The following is an 18,497-nucleotide window of genomic DNA, read 5'->3' as shown; positions in this document are numbered from 1 at the left end:
CTGAGTAATATTCCATTGTATATATGTGCCACATCTTCTTTATCCATTCATCTGTCGATGGACATCTAGGTTGCTTCCATGTCCTGGCTATTGTAAATAGAGCTGCGGTGAACATCGGGGTGCATGACTCTTCTTGAATTATGGTTTTCTTTCGTCCTCCTTAGCAGAACAGGCAACTAAGCCACAGTGGACAATTTTGCCCCTACCGCAGCTTCTGGGATTCCAAAACCTTCAGCACCCTCTCGTTGCTGGATTGCTTTGTATGTCTCTCAAATATACCAGGAGTGGTTTTAAGAAGGAATTTAAAACAAAGTTTTTTAATTCAAGAGAAAATGACAAGAAACTTAAAAGCATAGTTGCCTTTTTATATGTTAATTTTGTGAAATGCTTAAAATGTACCTTGTAATACTATGTGCAATCATGTTTTTCACATTTCAGAATCCTCCCTTGCTAATGGGATGAAAGGGAAATAGACGTTTTGAAATGTCTTTATATCGCAGTTTTGAACTATTTGACCCCCTCAAAAATGAGAACTATTTGAGAAGTACAAAAGGAAAGTAATCCACACTAATGTTTGGAGATTTGAAAGGAAATTTACTTACTTCTGAATACGAACTGTCTTATTCTGTAATATTTTTAAACACTAATTCGAGCATTTGGTGTGGTTTTTTTGCCACCTTTAGGTTCCGATCCCCTGCTACTTGATTGCTTTGGTTGTTGGAGCTTTAGAAAGCAGGTGAGCCTTTGAACACATTTTGAAGTTTATGAAAAGATTAAACCTTAGGTGTCTTGAACCTCTGTCGGATTAATTGGTAGGTCATTTTTGTATTTCTCAAGATATCAAGCCAACAGCTCTAGAAACATTCAAATCTAATCATGAAATGTAAGCAACAAATTAATTTTAAATTAAAAAAACTTTACCACTCACCCCTTAGACTTTCCAAGTATTATAGAGTGAGCATGGTCTTACCTACCTTTATAGATCTGGAATCTAAGTTTGAACAAGTCACTTCTCATAACCTCCATTTCCTCATCCTTAAAATAATAATATCCCCTTTCCTACTTCATTGGGTGGTTATGTGCAACAAATGAGATAAATTATTTTAAAGCACTTGGAAACCTATAAATATTACAGAAATATAAGATATTTTGTTACAATTTTACCAGCAGCTAGAGTGCCCTTCTTTCTTAATTTCGTTTGTTCTTATTTCTAAACAACTGAAAATTAAGAGTGGCTATAGTAATCACATTCTTTAAATTGCCAGGGATGGGGACACAGTGGACAAATCAGGCAAATATAGATTCCAGGGCTTCCCTGGTGGCGCAGTGGTTGAGAGTCCGCCTGCCAATGCAGGGGACACGGATTCGTGCCCCGGCCTGGGAAGATCCCACATGCCGCAGAGCGGCTGGGCCCGTGAGCCATGGCCGCTGAGCCTGCGCGTCCGGAGCCTGTGCTCCGCAACGGGAGAGGCCACAACAGTGAGAGGCCCGTGTACCGCAAAAAAAAAAAAAAAAAAAAATATATATATATATATGTAGATAGATAGATAGATATAGATATAGATTCCAGTTCCAGCTGTAGCAGTTAACTATCTACATCCTTGGGCAACTCACCTCTCTGAGTTTAAGCTTCTTCGCCTAAAAACTGGAAATAATCATGTTTACTTCAAGGGATTTTTGTGAGGATTAACAGACCTAACATATGTAAAGGTCCTGGCCTATAGGAGGCACTCACAAATGATAATTATAATAATTGTCACAGCAGCTGACAGTTACCAGGTCTCATTAGGTACCAACTCCAAGGCATTATGCCCTTGAATTCTCACAACTCTGTGGAATGGATACAATTACTCTTTCTCATTTTACCAATATAGAAACTGATGTTCGGTGAGTTTAAATAACTGGCTCAGAGTCACAGAGCTAGGAAATGTCAGAGCCGGGACCCGTCCTAGACCATCTGACTTTAGAGCCCATGCGGCATAGAACTCTGCTGTCTGGAGTGGCAGCCACTAACCACATGAGGCTTGAGATGTGCTGGAAGTGTAAAATACACACCGGATTTCTAAAGACTTCATATGAAAAAAAAGAATGCAAAGTATTGCATTCATAATCTTTCATGCTGATTACATGTCAAAATGATACTATTTTGGATATATTGGTTTAAACAAAATATATTATTAAAATTAATTTCATCTGCTTCACTTTGCCTTTTTTAAAAAATGTGGCTACTGGACAATTTATAATTACACACGTGGCCCACATTTGTGGCTCTCATTCATTTATATTGGCTAGCACTGGCTACCACTGCTACTCACTGTGGTCTACAAACCAATAGCTTTGGCATCACCTGGGAGCTGGTTAGAAATGAAAGTCCTTGGGTCCTACCCCGGACCTACTGAATCAAAATTTGTATCTGAACAACCCCCCCAGATAGTTTGTATGCACACTGAAGTCTGAGAGGCCCTGCCCTAGAATCCACTGCCTCTCTGGGCCAGGATATCAAGGCAAAGACTTATTGTTTGGGGTTTGGCATTGCATAACAGTTTTAAGATGAAATTTACATGAAAAAAATATTTTTGAGTTCTAGTCCTATATAAGTGATATATAGTTCTATTTGTTTCTTCTTTTTTTATTGTGGTTAAAAAAAAAAACACAAAATTTACTGTCTCAACCAGTTTTAAATGTACAGTTCAGTAGTCACTAGTGTTAAGTATATTCATGTTGTTATGAAACAGATTTCCAGAACTTTTTCATCTTGGAAAACTGAAACTCTGTACTCTTTAAACAGCAACTCCCCTTTCCACCTCCCTCCAGTCCCTGGTAACCATTGTTCTATTTTCTGTTTCTCTGGGTTTGACTACTTTATATACCTCGTAAGTGGAATCGTAGAGTACTTGTTCTTCTGTAACTGCCTTATTTCACTTAGCATAATGTCCTTAAGTTTCTTCCATGTTACAGCATGTGACAGGATTTCCGTCTCTCTCTGTTTGTTTCTTCTTATTTAAAAGTGTTCAACCTTTAAGTGCATAACAGAGTTTACATCCACCCCCTTCTGGAATAATCTCTTACTGAGCCGTGACTGGGTTTCTATAGTTGTAAGATTGAGGGAAGAAACTAGATCCCTAAAGGTCTTACCAGAGCCAGTAAGCTAACCTTTGGGGGCGCTTCACATCAAGTTTTCATGTGGCCCAGACTGCACCCCCTTATAGACATGCAGACTTATTGCCGCGTTTACAACAGGAGGTTTGTACCTCAGAGAAGCCGCTTAGCCTCACCTCCTCCCCATAAGCACGTAGTACATCACACTGCTTCTGTAAGGATTCGTGTACAACAGTTTAAATCGTTCCTAGAACCAGGTAATTTGCTTTGAATTTCATTTTTATTAAGCTTTTCCATTTTGCAGGCAGATTGGCCCAAGGACATTGGTGTGGTCTGAGAAGGAGCAGGTGGAAAAGTCTGCTTATGAATTTTCTGAGGTTCGTCATAAAGTTACCCTTTTTAACAACTGTGGTAGATGGTAGATTTAAGATTTTGAGTATGAAATGCGGTGCTTTTAAGTAATGTAGTAAAAGAATCAAATAGTATATCTTATTTTAGGTGTTTGCAGTTGATGCATTTTTGGGTATCATTTTCATTTAAAATAAGCATCATTAATTCATAGCCTTCACAGAAAGCAATGTACACTTTAAAGAAATTTATTATGGCAATTTGTAAGACATACAAATATATATACATTAATTTTCCAGACTGAATCTATGCTTAAAATTGCAGAAGATCTGGGAGGCCCATATATTTGGGGGCAGTATGACCTATTGGTCCTGCCGCCATCCTTCCCTTATGGCGGCATGGAACATCCTTGCCTCACTTTTGTAACTCCTACTCTGCTGGTAAGTGTAAATTTTTCTTCATTTGAAGTTGACTTTTCCTCAAACATAAACCTAGATATGAAGAGCCTTAGACTCCTAATAATAAAAAGACTTTTTTAAATAATAAAAGTCTTTTATTTATGTAACCCTTGTTTCTTATTTGACGCTTATTGTGGTTATTATCATCACCTCAACTTTCTAAAGAAAATAATTTGGCCATTTGGGAGAAAAGAACATAGTGTTCAAGGTGCTTTAGGATGCTGGGGGAGGAGGGCTATGTAACAACAGTCTATCGATGAATTGTGTGTCCAAAGAAACTATACCATTTACACTTGGCATATAGGTACTGGTTAAAAAACAAAACAAAACTCAGTTTACCATAACAAGGAAAGAATTAGCCCACAGTATATAGCTATATTTTATATGCCTTTGTTCGCTACTTTAAACCCTTCCTAGAACCAAGTGAGTAATGGATTAGCAACTAAATAAGTAAAACACACTATAGGACACTACAGACTTTTCTTAAATATGCTGCAGGTAATAAGGAGTGAATGAAGGTACCTAAGAGTGAGTAAGAGCGGATATAAAAAAATAGAAGAGGAGGGCTTCCCTGGTGGCGCAGTGGTTGAGAGTCCGCCTGCCGATGCAGGGGACACGGGTTCGTGCCCCGGTCCGGGAAGATCCCACATGCCGCGGAGCGGCTGGGCCCGTGAGCCGTGGCCGCTGAGCCTGCGCGTCCGGAGCCTGTGCTCCACAACGGGAGAGGCCACAATAGTGAGAGGCCCGCGTACCACAAAAAAAAAAAAAATAGAAGAGAAGAAATGTTTCCTGCAAGTTAGAGACAGGTATACTGGCTCCTGTGGTATTGGAAAAATTCCCAAGATTAGGGAGAGAAAGAATAATGCTGTGTTTTAATCCTGCATTTTAAAAAATTTCTCCAGTACATGTTGCTTTTGAACTCTTTGGAGTGCCACAGCAGAAATACAGTGGACCATAAATGTTGGAATACTATGTCTTGACATAGGCAGTCTTTTAGATATAGTCTGTAATTTGATTTCTGAAATATGAAGGTAATCTTCTTCTTTTTTAGGCAGGTGACAAGTCACTCTCCAACGTAAGTTAAAATTTATTATCATGGTCTTATCCTCAAGAAGTTTTAAGTCAAGTGATTTTAAAATATCCATTGTGTCATTATATTGAAGACATGATTATAAAAGATAACTTGGGGATTCTAGTTGCAAGACATTACTACATAATCAGTAGGATTTAACAGATTTAAGAACATTTTATGGTTTGATCTCTTATGTTTATGAAATATTTTTTAATGCAGTGATGTATCCATTTATTATTTTCTAAATAATATTTTGTTTCTAATTTTGTAAACTATACTATACTTTTTTTTTATCTTTGGCTAAATTGTGATTTTTTTTTTTGCTTAATTGAATAATTCCTTGAATATCTCAGCTAATGTTAAAAAAACTTGAACAATGTGGAAAAAAATAAATTGAACAACGTGGAATTGGAAGAACTAGAATGCTTACATAATGAGTTATTTTAGGTTAAGATAATCAATTTCACCATTAATCACTTCTACTATTTCCTTTAGGTTATTGCACATGAAATATCTCATAGTTGGACAGGAAATCTAGTGACCAACAAAACTTGGGATCACTTTTGGTAAGATTTATTATTATTATTTCTTTATTGGTTCTAGTTATTGATTTCTTTCCCTGCCTTCCACCACCTTGAATTGGTTTGTGTGTATACCTTTGTTATCATCTCTTTGGTAGACAGGGATTTTTTAAAAATTCTGTAATACTTATCACAATGTCAGGTAGAATAGAGGTTTTCAGTTTGATGCTGTTTAGTTCCTGGTATGGTCACATTTTAATACATGGACACATAAAACCAGAGCCCTGGCTTCATTTCCCCTGCTTCCATCTTCTGGGCTGGGCTTCCCATTGTTCTGAACTGAATGCAAGGAAGCCACGCAGAGCAGTCTGCTTAGACTTGAGTATTCATACTTTACAATTGCTTTGCTCTGTAGAAACACCAAAAAGAAAATACCTTGTTGATTGCAGTGCCTTTTTCTCTCAGCTGTGTCAGTGTTTTTATTTTTCAATTATTTTCAGGTTAAATGAAGGACATACTGTATACTTGGAACGCCACATTTGTGGACGGTTGTTTGGTGAAAAGTTCAGACATTTTCATGCTCTGGGAGGATGGGGAGAACTCCAGAACTCGGTAAATGAGTCATACTTTTAAAAGCATTCATCCCAAGTTGTGTAGATGTTCAAAAATTCAGTTTGTAAAGCAGCTTTACTAAGTAGCAGTAAGAAAGTCATTTTTACCAGTGTGGGAAATCAAGCAGATACTGGTATGATGTTCTGTTGTTACCTGTTAGTCATTATCCTGTGTAAGGTCATGTTCATGACCAGTAGGACCTCACTGGGGCTTTGCAATAATATAGTTGGTGACTCTGTTTGAATTTTATTTGGTGTATTCATGTCATTTTTAAATGCTCTCTCCTGAGAGCTGAATTTGCTAACCAGGCATTAAAACATTTTTCTAGTCTTTTATTGAGCAAGAAATATCATGGAACCTTGCGCTAGTAGGCATTCCATTAATAGACTTCCAGAAATGTGTACTAACATATCCTACAGTTTCCAGTCTCTAGTTTAAGTTCTAAATTCCCCTAAAGTTATGCCACGGAGTGTAGTAACACTTCTTAGTAGCTTGTGTACATGGTGGTAACCAGACTTCATATTTGAACATTCCTCTAATTTTGCGTCTCACAGATAAAGACTTTTGGAGAGACACATCCTTTCACCAAACTTGTGGTTGATCTGACGAACGTAGACCCTGATGTGGCTTATTCTTCAGTTCCCTATGAGAAGGGCTTTGCTTTACTCTTTTACCTTGAACAGCTTCTTGGAGGACCAGGCAAGCAGTTGGCATTTTCTGATTTTTTTGTTTTGAGGGTAACAGAAAGAATTTTTAACTGTTGCTTTTGCTCCATTTTATTCTTCCAGTTCATTTTTTATGTAGCTGCTAAAGAAATCTGTATCGTTTTCTAATGTTTCCTCTCTACTTAAAACCTTGACTAACCTCTGCATTCTAAATTATGCTGCTTGACTTATAAAAAGCTCATCAGTATTTTAAAAATTAGGAAACTAGTATGTGCTCATTGAAAAAAATTTTGTGTGGTACAGAAATTTGTAAGAGTCATAAGTGAGAGTCCTTCAGTTTGGTGTGTATGGCTCCAGATCTTTTTCAAAGTTAAGTGGACAGATATATATAGATATATATACATATAGTTACTTTAATTACAGAAAATGGATACTATATATTTCTTCTACATTTATTTTTTAATTCAACAATATTTTACATACATCCTTCCATGTCAGAACTTACAAATCTATCTTGTGCTTTTTAATGCCATCATAGTATCTCATTATATATGTGTGCTGAGTTTACGTATCCTTCCCCATTGATGGGCATTTAAAAGTACTCTCCTTAGTCAATGGACTTTGAATGCCCTCCCTCATCTGGATCCATTCTGTCTGTCCAATCTTATTTTCCTCTTTTCAAGTTATACAAAGATCGTTGGTCTTGGAACTTGTGTTGTGTATTCCTTTTGTGTGTCTTGTGTCATCCCCTTACCTCTAATTAGGATTTCTCTGATGCCTTCCAACAAATTACATATGTTCTTCAAGGTACAACTTAAGTCCTACCTCTGTTTTTGAACATTCTTTTACTCTTCAAGTCCTCATTGGTTTCCCTATTTTCTGAATGTTCTCTGTTCTCCATGGTTTGGTACAATGCAAGGCACCAAAGAATGTGTTAACTAATTACCTTTCTATTAATTGACTTCTTTTTTCTTTTCTTCTTTTTGAAAAACTCTTAGAGGTTTTCCTAGGATTCTTAAAGGCTTATGTTGAGAAATTTTCCTACAAGAGCATAACCACTGATGACTGGAAGGATTTCCTGTATTCCCACTTTAAGGATAAGGTTGGATTCTAAAACCTTTCTTATTGTGCATGTTCAATATATCTTTATTTAATGGCTATTTGTTAGGTTGATTTGAATTACTTAATAGTAGTATTAGTTTAGAATTTAAGATTCAATCTTTCATTCAGTATTTTCCTGTTTAAAATGTGATCTCAACAGTATGAACTAATGTGTAGAATTTTCCTATTTCAGAGCAATCTACAGTGGTATGTTTCAGAAATTTGTGTGTGTACTTAATTTTCCTATTTTATTTAAAAGAACATTACTGATTAACATAAATTTATTTTAGAAAAGAGACTTAGAAATTATCTTGACATGTCAGTGTAGACAAAATTATAGATTTGAGGTCCTAAAAGTCAGTTTTAGATTTTTTTGTTTTTTTCAAGAGAAAAGATTGTTCTGTAGCAAACTGGGTGTTCCTTCTGTTCTCAGGTTGATATTCTAAATCAAGTTGATTGGAACGCCTGGCTGTACTCTCCTGGACTGCCCCCTGTGAAGCCCAAGTCAGTACTTACCTACTAATGCTTTTCCTTCTCATTCTCCTAAATCCTAGAGCTCCTCAAAATATCTGAAAGGGTTTTATGCCTTCCTTAAGCTATTACTAGTTTGTGATGAGAGTTGAGTTCATAGGAGTTAGAACCTTAACGCTGAGGTCCAAAAAGTCATTTCCATGATATTATAAATATAAATTAGTTCAGTTCATTGCAGGTAATTATTGAGTGCCCCCTTTCTGCACAAGGATGGTGAGAGATACAGAAAAGAAAAAGATATTGCCCTTTCCTTGAAAACGTTTGCAGTAAGAAAAATAACATAGAAGCATCATGTCCCTCATTACAACAGTGTCATAAGTTACCACCCTCACTTCCAGAGGAGGCACATGAGGCTCAGCTAGGGCAACGTGTCTTGCTGAATGCTGCAGAGCAAGTCATGAGAGTTGAGATTCAAATCCTCGTCATCGTAAACGCTCCATTACGCTGTCCTTTAAACTAAACACCTTCCTCAAATCAGGGACCTGAACCCTGGTCTTCCAAGAGTCACATTAGGAGATGCTAACTACCCCATGTTGCAGCCAGGAACTTGCTGCTCCCTCCACCCTTTACCCACTTAATTCCAAGCACAACTCAAGAACCACTTCCTGACGAAAGCGTTCCTTGACCTCTCTAACTAGGCCAAGTCTCCCGTTTCGGGTTTCTCGGTGCTGTGTGTCGCCTCTTCACAGCTCCACAGTCGTAATCTTAGATTTGTGTGAGTATTAAATCTTTCTCCTTCACTACACTGAAGCACTATGAGAAACAGGGCTCATACCTGATTCACTCATTACTTTTCTTAGGACCCTGCCCTAAGTAAGGGTTGCTTCCCCTTCCCTGGGCTGATCCTTATTTAATTTTTTTCATTACAATGAGAAGGAAGTTTCGGGCACCAAGAAACAGACCAGCCAAAGGTCTTTTTTTTACTCTCCTGGTGTTCCTTATGAGATCAGTGCTGTCATGCTCTAATTGAAGGTGAGGAACTGCCTGCACAGTCAAGGACCTCTGGTCCCACTTGGTCTTGAGGGCAAACAAAAGGGCTTGCCTACTGTCCACAGCCCACTTCATGAAGATAAACTGGAAGCTGATTCAAAGAAGGTCACTGCTTTGACCCCTTTCTTATCTCCCCCAGGGCACAAACTCTCTGAAAGCAAGTTCAGTGATCACTTCTAATCAAAACTTACCTCATCTAGGCCCTGCAGGGCAGGTACCCCTCTGTTCTCTACCAGAACATTTCACAGCAAGTAAGCATGACTTATGGACAAAGAAGGACGTTTTACAAGAATTTTGCACACATTACATGGTCTCCTGCATTGCTGCAAAATGTATGGCTTGTTTTCCAAGTTGAGAACACATAAACCTTAGCACAGCTTGCTTTGCTTAATGGTCAGAGTTCGTGAATTCTGCTTTCTTCTGAAAAGAGAGGATCAAAATCACATGATTTCGGAGTCTCCCAAGGGTGTCACCGTTATTTCCCCATTGTCTAGAACAGTGCCTGTCACATAGCAGTTGCTCGCAGATCTGTTGGATGTTTAGATGGTTGGAACGACAGAAAGGAAAAGGCACGAGAGCAAGGACTTTGTGGTGTTTACCACGTTGTCCTGAGTGCCTGGAACTGTTCCTACCATCCGGGAAACAATACGCTCAACTCAGCCCCAGCCCCTTCAGCATACTGCAGAAGCATGTGACTGTCTCTGCTGAGATGTTCTGGCATTCTCTCCAAAGAATAATCCAGGGTTTCATTAATTTGGTATCCAGTTGGATTTCTGTGTTCTTAGAGGAGACCAGTAATCTTTAAGTCAGGTAGAAGATTTCCTATTTCCATCACTCTGGAGTTGTTTATCTTTATTTTCAAAGAACTTTGAAATTTAAGTATGTTCTGTAACTTCAAAATGGCATTGATGCAAAAGCATGTGCCTTTTTATAAAATGTAATCTCTAATATTCTGAATCTTTGCAGCTATGATATGACTCTGACAAATGCTTGTATTGCCTTAAGTCAAAGATGGATTACTGTGAGTAGTAATGTATGATTTTTGACTCCTTTTTGAATTGTACAAATGTGTCTCTACTCAATGAAGTGGGGAGTGGTGCTTTACTTATGAACTCATGTATTTGGAGTTACTATTCCTAAGTCAAGTTTATCCAAAATGATATTATACCAGCCCTCAATGTGTAAAGTTAGGTTTGAGGGGGAAAACAAATGGATGTTGATGGTATTAGTTCTGATTTTTCTTGCTCTTAAAAGGGAAAGGGGTGGGGGAATATAGGCCTCTTAGAGGAGAGTAAGTGATTTTTAGGAAAGATGAATGGGCTCTTAGAAGAATAGATAGGGAGGTATGATAGTTTGCACCAAAGTTTGTCTGGGTGTGGAGAATAAGAGAGAGGAGTAGAAAGCTCCAGGTATTGGGAGACCCATTAAGGGTCAGAGGAAGGAAGAGAAACCAACTCAGGAGTAAGGCAAATTGGGGAAATGGAACAAGAAACCATGGCAAAAGAGACCCTAATTTTAAATAAAATATAAACATCTTTTTGGAGATTCTCATAACATCATAACAAAGTTAGAGCATTACTGACTTTTTAGATCTAAGTTCAAGATTTTTTTGTAAGCAAATATAAAATCTAACAACTTCTGGGCTTCCCTGGTAGAGCAGCGGTTGAGAATCTGCCTGCTAATGCAGGGGACACAGGTTCGAACCCTGGTCTGGGAGGATCCCACATGCCGCGGAGCAACTAGGCCCGTGAGCCACAACTACTGAGCCTGCGCATCTGGAGCCTGTGCTCCGCAACAAGCGAGTCCGCGATAGTGAGAGGCCCGCGCACCGCGATGAAGAGTGGCCCCCGCTTGCCACAACTAGAGAAAGCCCTCGCACAGAAACGAAGACCCAACACAGCAAAAATAAATTAATAAACTCCTACCCCCAACATCTAAAAAGAAAAAATTCTAACAACTTCTTATCAGAGCAGTAGGCTGGTTGTACACATATGTACCTCCTCTGTCAATACTTTGCCCTCCCCATCTCATCCTTCTCTCTACCCACCTTGCCCTGCCATGTAACCATGACCATGAATTTTGGTTTATCATTCCCCTGCTCTTTGTTTTTACCACTAATAAATATATCCTCAATAGGTAGTTTAAATTTGCATGTTTTTGAGCAGAGAATGAGATCTGTAAGTTTTAATATTTAGGTGAGGTTCTTAAGAGGGAGGAAGTTCTGATATTAAGGGTGGTTTTTTTGGTTTGTTTTTTTGTTTTTTGTTTTTTTTTTGCAGTACACAGGCCTCTCACCGTTGCAGCCTCCCCCATTGCGGAGCACAGGCTCCGGACGCGCAGGCCCAGCGGCCATGGCCCACGGGCCCAGCCGCTCCGCGGCATGTGGGATCCTCCCGGACCGGGGCACGAACCCGCGTCCTTAAGGGTGTTTTGAAGGGGGAGGAAGATGTAAAATAATGATTCTTTACAAGGATGTATATGCATACATTAAATTTTCTGGAAGGATATACATATTAATATAGGTTCCTGAGGAGTGGGACTTGGAGACAGGGAGCAAAAGCAAAGGAATTTTTCATTTGGTCCTATTTGATTTTTTTTTAACCTTTGCATATATTTCTTTTAAAGTTAAAAGAAACCCTAGTTTAAAACTATTTTAAAAGATTTTTAAAATACTTATTTTGATAAGCTTTTTTTAATGTTCCTCAATTATTTCCTCAAAGATAATTTGCAATGAATCCTAAATTGAAAAGTACAGACCCACTTTTCTTTTTCCTTAAATGATTTCCAAGATTAAGTGGGGAAAATAGAATGTGTGAAGATGAAGGGAAAGATCTGTTTGTGGCCTTACGAGTTCATTCGTGTGATATTTAAAAGAATATGCAATTTGATTATTTACCCACATTTTCAAATTGGCCTATAAACAGTTGACATGCTTTTTTGTAGCATTTCTTTGCTTTGGAAATCCATATATCGTGAATTGTACAGACGTTGTCAAAAGTTTCCTCCACTGTTACTATTAATAGTCTAATTTGTCTTAAGTAACATAGATTTAGGTGTCATATCAGCTCTCTAAGTTATAGTTATGCCATCTCAGAATGATTAAAATAGCTAACGTTCAAATTTATTTTTTATAATCTTATACATCCTTGTATTTCTCTTTCTTAACTTTTACTTTTATGTCAGATAAACCAATACATATTATTGAATCGTACACGAATGGCAGAGTAATCAGGCAACATTTATTTCAGGGCAAAGAAGATGATTTAAATTCGTTCAGCTCAGCAGACCTAAAAGACTTCTCTTCTCATCAGGTGAATGAATTTTTAGCACAGATGCTCCAGAAAGTAAGTACTAGCTCAAAATATTAGAAATTAAAATGGGCATAAAGGCGCAGCATTTATGGTTGAACCCCACTTGGAAAAAATATCCATGTGGAAACTAACAGAAAAAATGGCTTGGTAAAATCCATTCGTTTACTTAAAAACATTTGTTGAATGCCTGCTATGTTTAGTATTGTACTGAATATAAAAATACGTAAGAAAGAAATATGCCGGGTCCTCAAAAAGTTTATAATCTAGTAGGAAAGGTCTCAAGTGCAAAATTTAGCAATAAAAGGAGGGATTTTAGGTGTCATTTGAGAAAAAAGCGAAGAAGGACTCCCTTCCAACTGGGGTAATCAGGAAGGATTTCGGAGGAGTGGGGCTTGATTTGAGAAGAGCAGGGTCAGCAGGGAGATAGAAGGAGCAGCAAGTGACAGCGTGGCAGGAGGAGGAAGTCGTGGCCCTGGAAAAGAGGTTAATGAAGAGAACGCTAGAAACACTGCTGGGATCTGATGTGCTGTGTCTTGAATGCCAAGCTAAGAATGTTAGGTTTGATTCCAGGCAGTCGCAGAGGATTTAACATTTTTAACAGGAGAGTCATCTGATGAAATGGTGATTACGAAGACCATTCCTCTGGTGTTGGAGAGGCTGGATTGACATGAGGAACGCTGGGGGTGAAGTTAGTTGGGAGACTCAGAGGAGTACAGGACAGGCTGGAGGGAGCTGGCGGGAAGGGAAAGAGCAGGACAGTGAGAGGGAGAACACATAGGATGGAGCATGGGGTTTGGGGACTGACTGGGTTGGGTGTTAACAGGAAGGAGTCCAAGCAGATTTGAAGGTTTCAAAGCCAGGTGACTAAAAGAATATGCGAAGCTGAGAGGAGATGCTGTATGTTGAGAGGGAGACAGTGATGGGGTCTTTACTATTACATGACAGGGAGCTCTTAGGTCTAAAGACCTTGGGAGGGATGGAAGAAGACTTTGAACAGAATTTCCTATGGAACTGATGCAAAATGAGGATCAGGAATTTAAAGCAACCGCAGTCTTAGAGAACCCATTAGGGCACGAAGCCGTCACCGCGAAAGTAACGAGGTGACCTAGGAGGTGACCTTAACCAGCCGGCCTACCCGGCTGGACTTGGAGATTGGTGGAAACGAAACAATCTGGGACGGGTCCAGCAGTCAGTGAGAGCCGAGTGTGGGTGAGCGTTCTGTAAGACGCGGAAGTGGCTGGAGCGGGAGGTTTCCATCTACCACGTGATTCCTCCGCCTGCATCCCGCGGGCACCGCCGACGCTCCGCCTGCCCAAACTGAGCGCTGCTTTCTCTCCTTCACCCAAGCTTGTGCTCCCTTTAGCGCGGGTTAACCTGGGCACGGGAGTTTATGAACCCCCTGAAACTGTACATACAACTTGGTGTTATACGGTAAATGTATCCCACCCGCCTCAGGAAAGGGTCCGTATTAGGCATCAGATTCTGAAAAGGGTCTGTAATATAAAAGTTTAAAAACTGCTATTTTGTAGGGGTATAGATCATTCAAAAGGGATTTCGGAGGAAACATACAAAGATAAAGCTGGGGGAATCAGTGAGGAAAAAAATTAACTGTGATTGAATCTGGAGAACAGGATAAATTTAAGATATTTAAGGTATAAGGAAGAACTTGAAAGACTCTGGAGAGGTTCGGAAAGTTAGTGCTTTACATATACCAGAAAGTCTGAAGAGAGTACTTCTCATTTACCTCTCCATGTACCTCGCAAATTAAATTATCCCTTGGCTCCTAGTAGAATATCCTTATTCAGAATAAATTTGCACAAAATTTATTTTAGTGTGCATTTGTTTCTTTTATCTAACTTATTTCTATTTTATAAAATATTGAGGATTTTAATCTGGCTAAGAATTTCTCTCCAGCTCCTTTCTTCCAAGGAATCCTGTTGAAATGATACATTATACTTCTTTATTTTGCTCTAGGCACCTCTTCCATTGGGGCACATAAAGCGAATGCAAGAGGTGTACAACTTCAATGCCATTAACAATTCTGAAATACGATTCAGGTACATCATTTTAACTTGTCTCTGTGGAAGAAAGTGGAAAACTAGTTTAAAAAGTGGAGAAAGGGAAAGCAGCGTATGAGACATACATGAGTCTTGAAAAATCCTTTTCAAATTTACTGCATCTATATACATAATTATAATGGTCTTTAAGAAGTAGTTGCAATATCTGTAAGATGACAGTACTAATTTTTTTGTTAGAATTTATTCTAAGCTTCTCTTGCCTTTAAAAAAATTAGAATTAAAGATTCATTGGTAAATAGGCATTCTTCCTCTTGGGCTCTGAAATGGGAATAGTTAGAAATCTTTGATTCTGTTCATCTTTTTTAATTCAAATTTGTAGCGTGAGCTTAAATCAAAGTTTTATTCCTTCCGAAATTGCATACGTAAGGTCTATAGGCACCTACATAATCCAAACCCTTTAAAACGTATGATCTTTTTCAAGAACAAACTATTCTTCTTTCTCTTCTCCAATTATTGAATGGTATGTATAAGGATTTGAGATTCTCAGAATAAAGACATAATATAAAGTGGTGTACAGTGTAAGTATAATGGGATTATTCATCATTACAAAAGTAATTTTCAGATATACCTGTCATATCCTGCTTCTTTCTCCTCATTTCCTACCCCATACCCCCTAAAAACCCTCCTTTTAGATGGTTACGACTCTGCATTCAATCGAAATGGGAGGAAGCAATTCCTTTGGCTCTAAAAATGGCGACTGAACAAGGAAGAATGAAGTTTACACGACCCTTATTCAAGTAAGAACCAAGTCTCACTATGCTTTGACTTTATATAAGGAATGGGGAAGAAAAATCTTAAACAGATGTTTTTGATGTTGCTAAAATACTTTGAAAAAATGCAATCTAAAAATAATATTTTTAAATTTGTTAAGGATTATAGATACAATTTTGGAATAGGAATTAACACTTCTAAATATTTAAAGTTTGAGATGATTTCGTTAGTTTTTTAGAAGGATTATATATGGATTACCTATTATGGGCCAAATAGGGTTAGACCCTGGTGAAAAGGAAATAAATCGAAGATAATCTTATATACACAAAAAGATCTTTAAAAGCAAGTAGAAGATGAGTAGGGAAGGACAAGAAAAAAGTGTCTGAAGTTAAATGCAAGAAGGATCAAACAGGTAAACCCAAACCTTTTTGCTTCAAATGTTGCAATAAGGTAGACTAGGTTGCTTGACATATATTAAAGGAATGCTTGATAAAAGTGAAAAAAGTTGTATCTTGGCAACAAGATACAATTTAAGAATATCTCAGTGAAGTTGTTTTGACTATGAATTTGGCAGGAATTCTGAAAAAAATATAACCAAGACATAAATATCTATTATTAATCTGTTTGCAAGTATAATAAAATTTGCCGAAATAAGTCAAGTCATTATCCATCTTTCTTTTTTTTTTTTTTTTTTTTTTTAATGCAGGGACCTTGCTGCCTTTGACAAATCCCACGATCAAGCCATCCGTACCTACCAAGAGCACAAGGCGTGTATGCACCCTGTGACTGCCATGCTTGTGGGGAAAGATTTAAAAGTGGATTAAGGACCTGTCCATTGCTGATTTCAGACATTTCTCTTTTTAAAATTGAATTCATAAAGAAATACAAAATTTCAGCTCACATTGTAACTTAAAATGTCTTTTTAGTTTTGGCTTTTTATTGTTTGGTCAGTGATTTTTTTTTTTTTTCATAAATAAAGCTGATCTATCTCCCCTCCCACCCCTGGTGGCATGTTCTTTGTAAAGAGAATTTTAGCAAAGTTTAACCTTTTGATTTATAAATGTTGATTTTTTTCATTAATTTCATATTCATTTTCTCCCACTATGGTCACAAGATATGTCAACATATTATTTACCTCTTATTTTAAGCTCTTTAATTTGCATCCGTTGCACACCAAAAATTCAACATAATTAGGATTTTGCTTTTTAAATAACCTTAAAGATAAATACTTGGTTAGATTTGCTCATCACCCAGCTGGTGGACATAGGATGAATTCCCTTACCAAAATGTATAAACTAGTGGGAGCGCTCTGCTTCTCATACCCGGATCCACCTGCTGTCCTGTTTTCCTGACCGTTAGGGTCAGATGGCCAACCTGAATACCACTGCTTCTCCCCTCAGTTATACCTGACAGTCTGTTCAACCAGCCTCAGCTCCTTAGTGGTCAGCAAACTTTCTCCATCCATAAACAGCATACAGCACAAAGAAAGAAAGAGTTAAAAATAACAATAACTTTATCCAAGTGAGAGAGTAACAAAGAACCCCTATGAATGTAACGCAGTGCCCCAGGGTGCCTCAGCACACAGTTTGGGAGCCACTGTTGTATTAGTTAGGATTCTTTGATTGTAAGTGACAGCAACCCCAATGACTAGAAGTCAGAAAGGGAAAAGGAGGATTATACTAAGGATACAGGGGAGGGGGAGGTTACCAGAATCTGAGGACAGACAGAAGGGAACTGACACCAGGACAGCAGAGACGTCCATACTCTTATCTCCCATTTCTGTCTCTCTGGTCTACATTGTATAGTCTGGCTACCCCAGCTTTACTGTTGCCAATAGTTCTTACCACATGGAGAGACTGTCTCAATTCCAAACTCCCAAAGGTGAGGCTCTGACCTAGCTTTGGTCCACCCCTGGCCAAATAAACTCTAGCAAAGAGAAATAGTGTCTTAGAGCATAAATGTGGGTGGGGGCATATCATCGCTAAATACCCTCCAGAAGTGCTAATGTAGTATTTAAAAAAAAAAAAAAAAAAGTCTTAAATAGGAGGAAACACTCTGGCCTTCCTGTAATCCTGACTTCTCCCCTGTTCTCACTCTCCCAAATGGTTCTCTCCTTTTGGACATGTTTCTACACTGCAGTGTGCTTCTATTTCTCAGGCTCTGCTCTCACTTGTCTCCACGCCAGGAATATCAGAGGAGAGAGTTCAGCTCAAATCCCTGGTATATAATCACAGTCGAAGTGACTAGACTTTAGCAAATCCATGGACCCAGATGATGCTTTTGGAGGCTGCCCCCCCATAAGTGTACCCCATACTCTAAGCTAATGTCATTTTTCAGTTACACTGATTAGTGATACTGAAAGTGAATTGGGGCAAGGGATGCTTGAGGGTGGTCTTGAAGGACGCTGTGAAGGAGGAAGAGGTGCTACAGACAAACGTTTGTAGGGATTCACCTGGGGGCCACTCAGTAGAGTCTACACTTACTTCAGCTAATGAGCATATGTTGAATGTCTTTGTACCAAGCTGGATATACACATAATTTCTGGGTGAACAAAAATAAGTAATTTATACATAATGCTAAAGAAAAAGCACCCCAGAGAAGGGCCACTTACCCCAATTGAAGCATTTAGGGAATGCTTCCTGGAGAAGAGAAGGCCTAAACTGAGTCTTAAGGAATAAGAAATATCTAGCCAATCAAAGAAAGTTGGAAGTGTGTTCCATCTGGACGAAGAAAGAATAACATAAGTAAAGGTACTGACTTATGGGGTTTTTGTGTCATGAATTTGGACAGAGCCAGTGGAAATAGCTTGTCTCTGCTCCATGGTGTCTAGAGCCGGAGCTGGGAATCCTCAAACAGCTGGGCATGACTCAAATTGCTGGGAGCTGGTATGATCAGGTGGCTTCTTCCCTCACACGTCTGATGTCTGGCCTGGGATTACTCAAACTGGGCTCAGCTGGGGCCAGCAACTGGAGTGCCCAAGTAGTTTGGGTTTTCTCATGG

The 18,497-nt window shown here is 38.6% G+C and overlaps 1 protein-coding gene across 1 annotated transcript in view; it reads left to right on the top strand.

Moving 5' to 3' along the window:
- LTA4H (leukotriene A4 hydrolase) overlaps positions 1-16,496 on the top strand; it is a 28,625-nt gene extending 12,129 nt beyond the window's left edge. Inside the window, exons 6-19 of the mRNA XM_029205129.1 lie at positions 684-736; positions 3,404-3,476; positions 3,747-3,887; positions 4,957-4,980; positions 5,473-5,543; positions 5,999-6,110; positions 6,665-6,809; positions 7,774-7,877; positions 8,310-8,380; positions 10,364-10,418; positions 12,646-12,741; positions 14,683-14,765; positions 15,419-15,523; positions 16,204-16,496. Of these exons, the coding sequence (XP_029060962.1) occupies positions 684-736; positions 3,404-3,476; positions 3,747-3,887; positions 4,957-4,980; positions 5,473-5,543; positions 5,999-6,110; positions 6,665-6,809; positions 7,774-7,877; positions 8,310-8,380; positions 10,364-10,418; positions 12,646-12,741; positions 14,683-14,765; positions 15,419-15,523; positions 16,204-16,321 (1,251 nt within the window). The 3' untranslated portion in view covers positions 16,322-16,496. The remainder of the gene's footprint in view (positions 1-683; positions 737-3,403; positions 3,477-3,746; positions 3,888-4,956; positions 4,981-5,472; positions 5,544-5,998; positions 6,111-6,664; positions 6,810-7,773; positions 7,878-8,309; positions 8,381-10,363; positions 10,419-12,645; positions 12,742-14,682; positions 14,766-15,418; positions 15,524-16,203) is intronic.
- The last annotated feature ends 2,001 nt before the right edge of the window (positions 16,497-18,497 follow it).

The sequence above is a fragment of the Monodon monoceros genome, unplaced genomic scaffold (genome assembly GCF_005190385.1).
Source record: "Monodon monoceros isolate NGI ecotype Baffin Bay Population unplaced genomic scaffold, NGI_Narwhal_1 Super_Scaffold_6, whole genome shotgun sequence".
In the NCBI taxonomy this organism is placed as follows: domain Eukaryota; kingdom Metazoa; phylum Chordata; class Mammalia; order Artiodactyla; family Monodontidae; genus Monodon; species Monodon monoceros.
This window is presented reverse-complemented; position numbering and strand designations above follow the sequence as displayed.